The sequence below is a fragment of the Erithacus rubecula genome (genome assembly GCF_903797595.1).
Source record: "Erithacus rubecula genome assembly, chromosome: 6".
In the NCBI taxonomy this organism is placed as follows: Eukaryota; Metazoa; Chordata; class Aves; order Passeriformes; family Muscicapidae; genus Erithacus; species Erithacus rubecula.
Window position 1 is genome coordinate 3,788,226 of NC_136688.1, and position 13,350 is coordinate 3,801,575.

The window sequence follows — 13,350 nt, forward strand, 5'->3', positions numbered from 1 at the left end:
CACCCTTGGGTAGCCCAGAGCCTGGTGGTCTCAGGCAATTGGATGCAGAGGATGAAGAGCAGGCACCTGAACCTTTTGTGTCCCTTCATTCTTCCAAATCCTGCCCTGCTGAAACCAGTCTGGTCCTGCGGGGTGTGCTGATCCTGATGAATCAACATTTTCCAGCAGAAAAAGTGGCATTTGCAATTTCCCAACAAGTCCTAATTGAGAGCATTCAGAAAAAGCAAACAAACAAAGGATCAGCCCAAACAATGGCAGAGGGCAGGAAATGAGCTGGGCATCTCTGAAGAGCTGTCCTCACCCCAGCAGAGCATCGCTGCCAGGGCAGGAATGCCAGCAGATAAACAGGGCTGTGCCACATGCAGGAACCACCATGGATGGGTGTCCTTTCCCTCAAAAACATCAAGCAGACCTGAACATCACATCTGCCTTGTGGATTAGGGTGGTATGTCCTGGGCAGATGGGATTGCTGGTGCTTGGCTGCATGCCTGAATATGTTGGTGACCTTACAATAAGCAATAGCTCTGCTTTTTTTTTTTTTTTTTTGTGTGTGTTTGTTTTTTGGTTTTTTTTTTGTTTTTTTTTTTTTTTAAGTAACACTTATCCTGGTCTCATGGTTCACCAGGACAGGTAGGAGAATTGCTTCTAGGGAGTCCCCTCTAGAAGGCACTGGAGCAATACACTGTGAGGTTTGGTGGGAGCCAAGTAGCTCAGAAACAGAATAGATCTTACTGTGCTTTCATAACCACATGGTTTTGGCCTGAAGCTGCTTGTCACAGCTGAAAGCTCTGCTGCTGGGAATATTCTGTGGGGCCAGCAGAAAGGGTGATGGAGAGGGATGGGAAAGTGGCATGGGAGAGCAGGACTGGCTGAGTAGCACTGCAGCACTGCTGTGGCACCTGCAGGAGGAGACCCCTGTCTTGGGCTTTTGGCTGCATCAAGGGAATTTGTATGGAAGGTCACCACAGGGAATCATGAGTGCTTTCTGTTTTCATTTTTTATGTCTGTATTGTCTTTTCAGCAGCTCCTCCAGCTGCTCCTCCAGCCTTTCAGTTTGCAGTGGTTTGGCCAGTTTTGTGCTTGTGATAGGATGGGGTGTAATGCATCCTGGCAGGGATGAGATGGCAGCTCCCATCTGTGCAACTCCACTGGAGGCAGTCGGAACTGGTTTGGGAAATGAGGCTGTTAAAACCACAGGCTCCTCTCAGACCAACCCTCAAAATCTGTCAGTGCTGAAATGCAGCCCTGGCTGCTGCTGTCACCTCTGCCAGGCTGAGCCCATGGCTCAGAGCCCCTCTGTGTGGCTTTCAGGGAGTCCCTGGGCAGGGGGGGACACAGCCCTTCCTGCACACTGCACAGTCTGGCCAGCTGGCACTGCAGGGCAGATTTTCCTCACAGAAGGGCAATTTTGAGACCTCTTACTTGAAGGAGTTTTGCAGCACCAGGAGCAAGGATACTGCCCAGCACATGGCCAATAGATTCAAAACTCCTTCTGGATTAAATCCACTTTCACTACATGGCTTGTCATGTCCTTGTGAACAGCAAGCACATCCCACAGCAGGGACTCTCCCTGGGCCTCCCACGAGCAGAATTAGGAACTAGACACACTTTCTGAGCTGGCCATGGTGGTCACCCATGGTTTTTCTGAGTGCAATGAATAGGTGACATAATTCTTTGCTTAATCTTTACAGTTTCCATTATGTAGCTGAGGAAGTTCAGTCTCCAGCTGCCTGGCTATATTTGGGCTGTGAACTGCAGGAAGTTGATCAGCATGACATTGTTACAGATGTAATGTTTCCCTAGCTGGAGAAGTCTTGTTGAAACCTCTCTGCCTTCTCCTTCTCATTGTCCAAGCACTGGGGTGCAGATGCTCCACATACCTGCTCCAAAGCTGTGCAATATCCCTCCCCTCCCTCCCTCACTCTCATGGAGGTAATTCGTGTGGCAGGAGGATAATCTGAAGTGGTGGCTGAAAACTGCTTTACTGACACTCTAAACAGACCAAAAGATGTGGACACAGAGACCAGCACATTCCTTCCAATAGATCCAACAACATTTATTCAATTGCTTTTGAAGGTGCAGTAGCATAAGTGCAAGTTTCTGCCCATTGCCCATGAGCTCCCAGCTCCAGCCCTGCTGCTAATTGCAGTAGTTTTCCAGCTGGTAGAGGGAGCAGGTGTTGTGGCAGCATTGCTCAACGATGCCTCGCTTCACTTTCTCAAACTCCTCCTGCTGGAAGGGCAGCTCTCCCAGCTCACCATGCAAGGGACCACTCACTGCCAGGGAAGAAGAGGAGAAGTTGTGGGACATCACACAGCATCAGCCCTGCCTCTTGAGCCCTGCACACACCCCCTTAGCAGGCACCAGATCTCTAATCCATAGCTGGTTAGAAAATGGGAAGGAAGTTGCACAGGTTTCCCCAGGTTGATGCTGCCTGTTAACTCTCCCAAAATCATCCTGTGGTGTTCAGAAGATGCCAAGCTGAGTAGGTACTGGCAGTGTGAGGGATTAAGGGATACAGGGGCTTTGTTGGGGAAGCTGTGTGGAGGAGAAATCCTGCAGCCTCCCTGGGGTGAGTAGCTAGTAAGTAAGATGATAAAATGGGATTTTCTGCTCTATAGAGAAGAATTTGGGACTGCAGAGCCCTTTAGGCAGTTACCCACTCTTCTGGGAGGCTGGGCAGACAACTGGGGTGTTCATGGGATTGCAGAACCAGCCCAGTTCTGAGGCTGGGTGCATTTCCCAGCTGTTCCTGAACAGCCTGATTCAGTTGGCTGCCTGGATGTAGCTCCAAGCTGTCAGCAAAAGCATTTGTGTGTGTCTGTGTTCACAGCTGGGGGCAAGTTTTTAGAAGCAATGATAAATCAGGGTATTTGGGCACAGATAACACTCAACAGAATCTCTTATTTGCTGGTGAGAACTTGAAAACTTGTGCACAAATCTGTTCAGGTTTTAGTTGCCCAATGAAAATATGGAAAATGGCAAATAAATCAGTGAGTTTTTTCCTGCAGGAAGAAAAGGGCCCTTAACAACAAAGAGAAAATGCCTGGAAAGTGAGAATGAGATGTGGTTTCTAGGGCAATACAAGTACAGTACAAGATGCAAAATCCCCAAGCCCCCAAAGCGTGAGGCAATGAACAAGGCACAAGAGAAACACAAAATCATTATGCTAGTGTGCTAGAAGGGAAAATTGGGAAAATTTTGGTCCAGTGTTAAGTGGAAGAGGAAATAGCTAGTCAAGGTTTGGTGATTTACTTGTCTTCATCCTTCAAGCCAGCTATGAGCAGACTGTAAACATAACAAGATTGTGTGACAAAGAACTGGTGGCTCAAGCAAAAGTCCTGAAAAAAAGGCAGAAGGTCCTCAAATAATTTCATTCTGGTTGACATGATTAAAATTCTCTGTACAGTATTTTGGTAATTTGGCTAATGAAACCTCCAACCCAGTTGTGGTAGTCTCCAGAAATGAATAATCAGAGAACAGAGCAAATGACATCCTGAACAAATCATGGCAAACCCTCTGCTAGAGCATTAGCTTGTTTCACCTTACAAAGACCCCAAGACTATTTTACAGGATGGTTACATGTACAGGGGAGGGAATTGGATATAAATGAAAACAGTATTTGATGGGATGAGAAACGGTGGGAGAGGTATATTGTAGTCAGGGGATGTTAGCTAAAGGTAGATCTTGGAATGAGAGGATTTAAATGGATGCAATTTGGACAGGGGTCTCTTCTTCATCTATTCACAATCTTGATTAGAAGCTTGGAAGACAGAATGTTCAATGTGTTTCTCCAGGCCTCACCAGTCAGCAAGGATGTGGGCAAATGCAGAATTGCATGTTCTGAGATCTAGAAAATATGACCTAAGAAAGCAGTAGGGTTGTGTATCTGAGGAGAGGTCAAAATTAGACATGGGAACAGCAGTCAAATATTTTGAGAAGCAATCATTGAGATGAAAGGACTAGACTCTTCTCCAGGTCCATTATTGATAAGACAAGAAATAATTTACAGCAAAGAATGTTCAGGTTAGATTTTGGGAAGAAACACTCAAGAAGAAGGTCAGTTAAGCTTGGGAATGGGCAGCTCCAGAAGGCAGAAGAAGCTTTCTCTCTGGAGATTTTTATGACTGTACCAGACAAATATGGCTAAGAAATAAAACAAGGACAACTGATCCTGTCTTGGGGCAGAAAGAGGTTTCTTGAGTTCCTCCCATCTGTATTTTCTAAGAATACTCCTAGGCTGGTGTAACATCCATGCAAAGAAATAGACGAGTTTGAGCTTTCAGGCACAATTCCTTTAGCCTCATAAATCCTCTCTCCCCGCCCTGCCTTTTTAACCTGAAAAGCTTTTCACTAAAAACAACGTGATGCTGTTGGTATGCTGAAGGTATTCCTGGCATTCCTGCTGTCACTGCCAAAGACAGGCAGTGGCTGTGTCTCACAGCTCACTCACCTAGAGGCTGCTCCACATCCCGCCGGGCTTTGGGCTGGTAGAAGAAGCCGCGCTCGCCGCACACCAGGTACAGAGCTTCCACCAGGTGGGAGCCACAGAGGTGCTGGTTGACAGCAGCCTGGCTGCTCCCGGGGCTGGAGAGGGCCAGGAGCACCAGGAGAGGCAGGGAACGGAGCCACAGAGCCATGGTGGGCAGGAGAGACCTGGGGTGAAGGGGCAGAGGAGACACAGGAAAAGGCTAGGAGGTAAAAACAGGTTGTAGTCAGGCATCTTGTCTTGCAGCTCCTCTGGCATGGAAATGAGAACAAAGTAGGAGATGGATCTTCTAGTTTGAGAAGGAAGGAAGGAGAGCTTTCTGCACCAGGATTTACAAGTGACAGTAAATTACTACTGACTGTAACCATGAGTCCATCTCCATGCTCCATCAGCCTCAGGCTCCCTGCTGTCCTGCCTCAAAAGGCTGGCAGAGCCATCCCACCATGCCCTATACTCATCCCCTTGAGAGCCAAGATCAGCAGACCCCTTGAGAGGAAAAGCCCTCTCTGCCCATTCAGAAGGGGCTGTAATGTGTGATGATGGCCCCAAACCAGCACAGTGTCCTCAAAGACTCATTTTCTTGGGTCAACGAGGCACACTTGTCACTAGCTGCCTCATCAACTTGAGGAGACAGGTCTGCTCAACAGGTAGAAAGTGGAAGGGAGGCAATCCAACTTACCCAAGAGGTGGCAGCAAGAGGTGGAGAGAAGCTTCCTCTGAGGGATGAAGATGGTTGGTAGTAATGTCCCCATTCTCTCTTTCCTGTATTTATATGCTTTATGTTAGCCCAAGTGACACAAAACCCACCAAGAGCCCCTCCTCCTTGATGACGCTCTAGCCAAAATTTTGCTACTTGTGCAAATTAATTTCCCTCTGCTTAGCATCCACAGGTCTTGATGCAAGTTAAGACAGAAGCAACTGTTTGCAGTTTCCATCTCATTTAGCCTGCTCTTTTCGCTTCCCCAAGCTCTGTCCTGAGCCATCAGTGACCCTTTTAGCAGGAGATAATGGTGCTATTACAGCTGCAATGATCACTAATGACACTAATGCTGGCAACAGACACCGTTGGCATTGAGGTGGTTCAACAGCTGCTTCTAAAATGTAAAATAAAAAGCAAACATGTTAATCTGTTTGACTTAAATTACCTCGGAGAGTATGCAGCAATGGGCCCGAGTGGTTGGTGAAATCATGCTACTGTCAGGTGTTAGGAGAAGGAAAACACATTATTGTGCTCAGGCTCCCTGGGCACAGCGAGACACGCGCCCACAGCTTGGGCAGGGGAGGAACAACATCTGCATTTGGCAGCAGACCCTGGGTGGTCGCTTTGCCTCAGCACAGGGCCAGTTTGAGCATCTGAAAGTGTGTCTATGAAAAGAAAAATAAGCCTTTTCCCTTTCTCCCACTGAAAGGCAGGTTCCCTCCTTCACCTGCCCCTTCAAATTCCTGTTTGGGGTAAAGCAGACTAAGGGCTCAGTCTCTGCCACTTGCAGGTGGGAGCTCTGAGTGTCTCAGCTCTTCTCTCTGGGGCTCTGTCCAAAGTGGTGTCCTCACCACCAAGAAACATTTCTGGTAAATCCCAGTGAAAACCAGGAGATATCTGATTATCTCCATTCTGGTGGTAAGTTTGATTTTTAAAAGAAGATAGATAGTGGGTCAGCAGTGGTTCTCTGGCTTTTATGGGTCTGATTTTGGCAAGAGACCTAGCTCTTGCTCTTTTTCACAACATTATCCAATTTTTGAGTACCTTTGTGCTCAACTTTTCCACCACCAATGGTGAGCTTGTACTTTTTTCTGCCTAAAGTATACTTTCTCTTTCTTTTTTCCTTTTATTTTTTTGCTGCCTGCCCATTTTAAATGCTGGGGATGAGATCATCTTCAAACTTCCCATTGCTCCGACTTTTGAGACTGCAAGTGCTCAGCACCACTGAGCTGGAGACATTTTCGTCTGTTTGAACTCTTTTGCTTGTTTAACTTAGAATAAACCTGATTTTCCATACACAGGGCAAACCAGAAGGAAGGACACCAAAATCAACTCAAGGCCCTGAGATTCGAACCAGACCTTTGATTCCTTGAGTGGTCAAAGTAATTTCATCCATCAACATCTAGGAGGTAGGAAGTGCCATATGCCCCTGTCATGGCTTTGAGTGTGAAGTATCATATGTTTGCTAAATGACTGTGATTGCAAAAAGGCTCCTGAGAAGAGCTAAATCTCTGATGAGAGCTCAGGGACAGGACCCATTTGCTCAAACGGATGCAAGGCAAGGTTATCAGTTACATCCCCTGCCATGTAGGTCTTTCAGCCCCCTGCTAATAAATCCAAGTTGTGATGCTCAACTACAGCTAATAGCATTTCTGCACAATGTGTAACACTATCTCTGCCTCTCTTCCCCTCAAAAAAAGATATTGGATGTACTTGAATGACCTAGTGGTATACCCATGGAGAGGGGCTCAGGTTTCAGCAAGATAGGGGTTCAGGGAATTCACTTACTGAGACTTTCTTACTACTGGGTGAAGGTGGGGAATTAGCAGCTATACAGGACAAAACCTGGCATTTTACCCCAACTGAAGTAGGTTGCCAGAGCCAAGAGCAGAAGTTTTGTGTGACTCATCCTTCCTCAGGAGCAGGGACCTGGCACCTGCAATCTCACACAGAGAGGACAGTGCTCAGAATTGCCCTCCAGATCCCCTTGGCAATCATTTGCTTGCAGTCATCACACTGCTGGAGGTTCAAGAGACCTCAGTCTAGCGATTGCCTTGGAAAGGCTCCTGAGCAGGGTGTTCCCCAGGTCAATCACATGCTGACATTTGCCACTTAGGGCTTTCCTGCTTGCACTTTTGGATGTCACCTGAATGAGCCTCACCTGAACTCATGTTTTATTGACAGAGGGACTTTGTAAGGAGGCTCCTCCATCCATTATTGTCTCCCTTCTAGGCACCTTCCCTGCCAGACTCTCCCCTTCTCAGAGGCTTACAGCACTGATGCAGCAAAAAAAGCTGCTTTATTTTGCTTTGAAAGAGCCACGTTCTTAGCTTGATGCTTCTCTTACTTTTGGCTAACCAAATCCTGGAGGCATCTTCAGAAAGCTCGTGGCATTCCTGCAGCATGCCACAGCAGGGGAAGGGCTGACTGTACCCAAGCGCTCAGGAATTCCTCTTGGCTTACTGTAGTTTGGGTACAGAAATAAGCCAGAAGATTTATTGGAAGGAAAAAAGATATCATGCTGGCTCAGTGTTCAGCACAGGCCAATTTTTTTTTTCCAAAAGTTTCCTACTACGATTTTTTTCCCCTTCCAAAATATGATCACTTTGATTATTTATTGGAAAACGTATTTTCTTACCATAAATGGTCCTCTGGAATATGAAAAATGCTAGCAGTCATATAAATGGATATAAAACGGATACAAACTGCGGAAAGTTTTGTCTTAGAGGGAAAACTCCCTGTCAGCAGTGAGCTGAGAGAGGGGGCCAACTGGGGAGCCCATGTCTAGATGGAAAAGCTTTTTCTACAGAAAATTCTCCGCTTACTCCTTCCAGGCTGGGCTTCCCCGTGATTTTCACGTCATTAGGCAGTGATGAGCCCAGCACTCTTCCATTGTTCCAGCTATGCATGCCTCCTGTCATCCCCCCAGATCCTCGGGTCCACATTAGGCTCTCTTGGCTGAAGCTGGGAGAGGCTGGGTGGGAGTGGGCTGCTCCTGCCCCTCATGCTAAAGCACCTCCAGACATGACTCAAAACCACCTCCCTTCCTCACACCCCCCAAGCCTGAGCAGTTGCATCAGTGGGAACAAGGTTTAGGCAATCCCTGGTGTCATGTAATCGAGTTTTACAGTCCACCGCCAGCACAATAAAATCTTTACTACTGTAGATGTCTCGCATTTTCAAACCCCATCCTGAAAAAATAACAAGCCCACTACAGGGGAACTAGTTAACAATTACAAGTTTGTGCAAGTCTTAGTGACAGCAAAGGTCAGGGCTGGAGGCCAGAGAGTTCTCAGCACCCAGGGACCCCAAAATGCCACCCACATCCCCCTTGCTGCTCTCATGCCCTGCAGTCACTGCCACTGCCCTTCCCATGCTTGTGTGTGCATTGTCCCAGGGATCCACACAGCAGTGACCACGACTCCTCTTCCCTATGGGATGAATCCAGTGGCCTTTGAAGCAAATAGCCTCAATGCTCATCTGTGCTGTGCCAGCAGCCTGCTGGAACACAGCCCCAGCCACCCTGAGGGGTCTGCATTCCCAAGAGCAGGTTTTGGGGGTGACCAGCCTCCTTGGTGCTCTGTTTCCATGTGGTTTCCAGCTGTTTTGTTCCCACTGGTGCAAATGGAGGGCAGGGAGGTGAACCTGGCACTGAGGAGGGGCATTAATTCTGGGAATACTTGCAAAGGTACGTGGCCTTGGAGAGAGAAGGGGCCGCTCTGGCAAAAGGTGAGGCTTTGGCTTATCTGGAGTCACACAATGAGAGATGCCCTTGCTTCAGAGGGGCATTGTGCAAGCGGAGCAGGGGATGCTGCTGGATACAGCTAATCTCAGCTGCTTCCATAAACTAATCCAGGCCTGGCTGCAGGGCATGTGAGCCACCCCCACAGCCACCAGCTCAAGATGCTCCTGCTGGACTGTGGACTCCACAGTCTTCCAGGCTCTTCCAGGCCAGGGACATTATCCTGCTGCTTGGAGCACAAAGGCTGGTTTATAAAACAGCAGTCTCCCAAAGCTCAGTGTAACCAAGCAGGTCTGACCCACCAGCTCTGGGCTGGCTTTGAAGGGCAGAGAGGGCTGTGAGTACAGCACACCCCTGGAGATGCAGCTCACTGGAAGAAGATGCTCCAGGGAGCCATTCCAAAGAAGCCAGTAGCTTCCTTTAGAGAACAAGGGAGGTTCCCAGGTGTGCTGTAGCTCTGAGAACAGCCTCCTGAGTATATATAACCCCTCTCACAGGGAAATTGTGGCCTCTAGCAAGCCCAGCTCACCAGGGACCTCAAAATTCACAAATTAGTTTGGCTACACCTTGCTCAAGTCCCCCTGGCCTCTGCAGGCTCAAACCTCTCCACAAGTGCAGCTACCCAAGTAAGCTCAACCAAATTTAATGATCTCCAGAGTAAAGCTCCCAAAATCTCTCCTGTCCACTTTGGGAAGAGCATATGCAAGGTTATAAATAGAGATGGAAAAAACAGCTATGCTTCTTTTAACCCTATGAAAATACTAACAGGCACATGTTTTTTGAGAAGGTAAAGAAGAAAATAGCACCTAAGAGCTGTTATTAGTTCCTAGAAACAGCTATTAGCAGACACAGCAGAACAAATTAGTTTGTTTATCAATGAGGAGAAGATTAAATCTGTGGCTATTAATGGCCCAAAGTAATCCTTGGTGGAGATGGAGAAACATTAGAAGAGGTGATGACGCCCTGCCAGAGGACGAGTACTGAGAAACAAAAGTAACAAATAATTTCCACTGAGTGGAGGGGCACTGGAAAAGCTGCCTGATCAGCACTGATCTAAAAATACCCGTTTTCAGCACTGATACCATGTCTGTCCTTTGTTTCATTGAATCCACGAGAACAAACAGAGAGGATCTTGACCCAGTCCTCAGGAAATAGCCATGAGGGGCCATTGAATCAGGGAGTTTTGTCTGGGGTCCAAAATTATAGGCACTAAAGTCTCATTGTGCCACCAGCATGGCTTCCACAGCAGGTGGCATCACAGGTACCTTTGGAGCTGGAGAAGCCTTTGGTGAAACAGAGGAGAGGAACTGATCCTTGGTCATGGTGTTGGAAAGGATGGGCAGACACAGCAGAAAGTGCTGGATGCTGAAAGTGGGTGCTTCAAGCAAAGTAGCAAGTGGATAAGGAGGGAAATGGCAAAAAACAAAGGAATATTTTTTACTGGCTCAGACTGGATCTGTCTCAGCTGTAAAGTGGTCTCATGGATTGAAAATAAATCTGTGTCACATACTTCTGTGATTTCTGCCACTGCACATTGACCCAAAACCCCGGTTTTTTGCTCCTTCCCCTTCACAGAGTATACCTCGAGCTTCAGCACTTCAGGTTCCTCCAGCTGGGTTGGGATCTGAGACAGGAGCTGTGATTTTTTTCCCTCCTTCCTCCTCGCTCCCACAGCATCATCCATGTGGCAATTTGGTGTTTTGCTCACCAGCACAGCTCTGTGCCAAAGCACCTTTGCCAACACTGCATCTGGCATTGAAAAAGACCCAGCTCACCATTGCTCTGATGAGCTGTGGTGGTTCCCAGGCATCCACCTTCCTGGCATTGCCATTCCTCACTCCTAGGATGCTCCAGGAGGTGCTGAGGACTTGCAGAAGGGAAAAAGTTCCTTTTTCCTGCTTGTGGTCGGCCTGACCCCACTGCAGAGAGCTCTGATCTCCCTGCCAGGGAACGGGAACTCCCAGGCCTGATACCATTAATTATCGCTGGGTAAGTGGATTGTTTTGAGCACTTAAAGCTACTTTAGGGATTTGGATGCACATCGGTAACTAGTCCATGGGCTTTCCTGCGGGTTCCTAGACAAGGAGGTGTAAATCCTGCTGATAAGGCTTGTTGGTGATAGGGGCTGGGGAGGGGAAGCAGGGGGCTGTTTGGAGCCAGGCACAGGGATCTCCGGGGCCAGGAGGGTTAAGCCCGGTGCTGCAGCCCCCTCCTGCTGCTGGAGAGCCCCTGGCTGTGGGGAGGCACCGGGGTGCTGCGGGGTCAGGCTGATTTACAGCAGCAGAGGAACCGGGGCTGTTAATTCAAAGTTGCCGCTTATCGGTGTTTAGAAAGCAAGCTCCGATCTGTTGGTTAGCGATTTGGCCTTTGCTGTAAATAGAGGGGCCCCGTGCTTTGCTCTGACATTTTTGTCTTATTATCTTGTCTCAGCCTCCGAGGGAGGTGGGAGAGTTATTTAAGGCTGACCTTAGTGGAAGGAAAATGAACAACTCCCTTACCCCACCCTGTTTTTCTCTCACAGCCCTGGGTAACAACTGTTGCATTGAAGTATCTGTGCAGGATACTTAATCCTCCACCATCCCTGAAAATATTTTGTAGATCAATTCACCCTGCTGTGCCCAGAGAAAATAATCACAAAGACACCAAGTAGAACTAATGTCAGGAGAAAAAAGATTTTCTGTCATTATTCCTCCAGAAAAATCAATGAGGATGGGCCTTGAATCCATCAGAGAATGGAGTTCACCACTTAGCCTGTTCAGCATTGCTGTAGTTTAGGTTTAATTTAAACTAGGTTGGAGCTGCAGAAATTATTTTGGATTAGGGAAAACTTAGAGACCCAAACCCTCTACAGCTCTGGAGCAGAGAGTTCAGGGGATGCACAAGGAGTCTGAGTGGGTCCCATCCGTCCCTGTTGGGATGTCCATGGATTTGTTTGGATGTGCAGAAATAAACATGTGCATGTGCTGCAGCTGCCCCTGAGTGATTCACACCTTATACAAGATGTTCAAAGTGAATTGGTTAAGAGACACAGGAAGAAATCCTCGTCCATTTGGAGCACAGCACTTGCTAGACTGAAAAACATCTAATCTCCAAACGCTTGTTTTATTGACCTGCCACCGCCAGCCCCACCAGCTGCACAGGGAGAGGGCTGCAAGGATACGGTAGCACATCTGGGTTCTTCAGTCCCTCACCTAATCTTTGCAAACCTGTCTATTCAGTTAAAAGCAATAACAAAACCAGAACAAAACAAAATGAAAAGGATCACCACCCAAACTCCCCTCCTGATCAGTTTTCAAAGCGTTTCAGATACTTTCTGCTTTCAGCTGTTCCAGAAAAATGTCAAAAGATCATCTTTCCACCTAGAAAACCTAGCGGTCTTCCAAACACTGTAACGAGCAAGTGTCGGAAAACTGAAAACAAATTCCTTGCAGTGGAAAGTGCAGTACCCATTGTGGTCCCTGGGGGAAAAGCCGAGCCTGTTTTGAGCTGGATTAGCAGCACGAGTGACAGCTCAGGTCAGGCGCAGCCTTATCCGAATCCATTCCCCTCCCCGGGGAGGCGGTGCGTGTGTGCGCGCATACCTGCGGCTACAGCGTTTGTAAATAATTGAGTTCTTCTGATCCCCACCACCACGGCACAAGAAGAAAGATTCGGTCCTGAGGGGGCTGACAGAGGTTCAAGCCCCAGATCTGCCACTTAGACGCTTCTTCCCAAAGCTGTTTAGGCATGTAATTACTTTTCCGGCTCTGTGCCTGGTCTGAGTCTGATTCTCTGCCTCCTTTTATCTGTCAGCTTTTTACAGGGACAAGAGCACTCCTCTACCTCCCAAGCATGTAATGAAGATGAATTCATTACAGCTGTAACACTTTAACGAGCACTGTTGAAGATACAGGGTATCCTTACAAGTCCTAAATTAGGAAACTCCCTCTCGGAGTGTGCTGGGGTGCCTGGATGCGTGGCCCAGATCTGTGCCGGCAGTACATTAATCCACCTCTGTGCACGGTTCTGGAAGGGATTTTAACAAGAGAAAGGGTCTGGCTTTCATGTAAAAGCCAAGCTTGCAGTAGTGACTGGAATGAGTTTCCTTTAACATGAGGATCACTCCGGAGTAGGAAACACTGAAGTGACTGGACATATCATCTGGTCTCTGGATGTGCATCCCGACTCCTGGGCATCCTGTTCCCCATCCACTTGGATGCAGCAGACACAGAAACAGTGAGAAATGCTGGGAGAAAATGTATTCAGTGAAGGCAAGTCCCCTGGTGTTTTACTGTTTTAAAGAGACCTCCCAACTACTGTTTCATGCATAATTGTGCAATTGGTAATATCCTGCCAAAGAAAGGCTTAGATCATCTCATCTGCAAAGCATTTTCCACCTCCAAATAAACATTTTGCACGAGCACAAGTTGCAGGTCTTCC

At 47.7% G+C, this 13,350-nt stretch overlaps 1 protein-coding gene and 1 long non-coding RNA gene across 3 annotated transcripts; one reads left to right on the forward strand and one right to left on the reverse strand.

Annotated features, from left to right (window-relative positions):
* Positions 1–2,139: 2,139 nt before the first annotated feature.
* LOC306804010 (insulin) lies at positions 2,140–5,525 on the reverse strand (the record flags this gene model as incomplete). Its single annotated transcript, XM_079310077.1, has 3 exons — positions 5,169–5,525; positions 4,454–4,656; positions 2,140–2,276 (listed from the first exon to the last, which is right to left on the reverse strand). Exons 2-3 carry the CDS (start codon positions 4,638–4,640, stop codon positions 2,140–2,142), a joined length of 324 nt encoding a protein of 107 aa, XP_079166203.1. The 5' UTR covers positions 4,641–4,656; positions 5,169–5,525.
* On the forward strand, positions 4,403–13,314 carry LOC306804013. 2 transcript variants are annotated; one of them, XR_013774768.1, is made up of 5 exons: positions 4,403–4,520; positions 5,980–6,107; positions 6,491–6,598; positions 10,776–10,920; positions 11,453–13,314. It is a non-coding gene; the product is annotated as an uncharacterized lncRNA (long non-coding RNA). The 2 variants fall into 2 exon arrangements; XR_013774769.1 differs by lacking the exon at positions 5,980–6,107 and having other exon boundaries at positions 4,442–4,520.
* Positions 13,315–13,350: the final 36 nt, after the last annotated feature.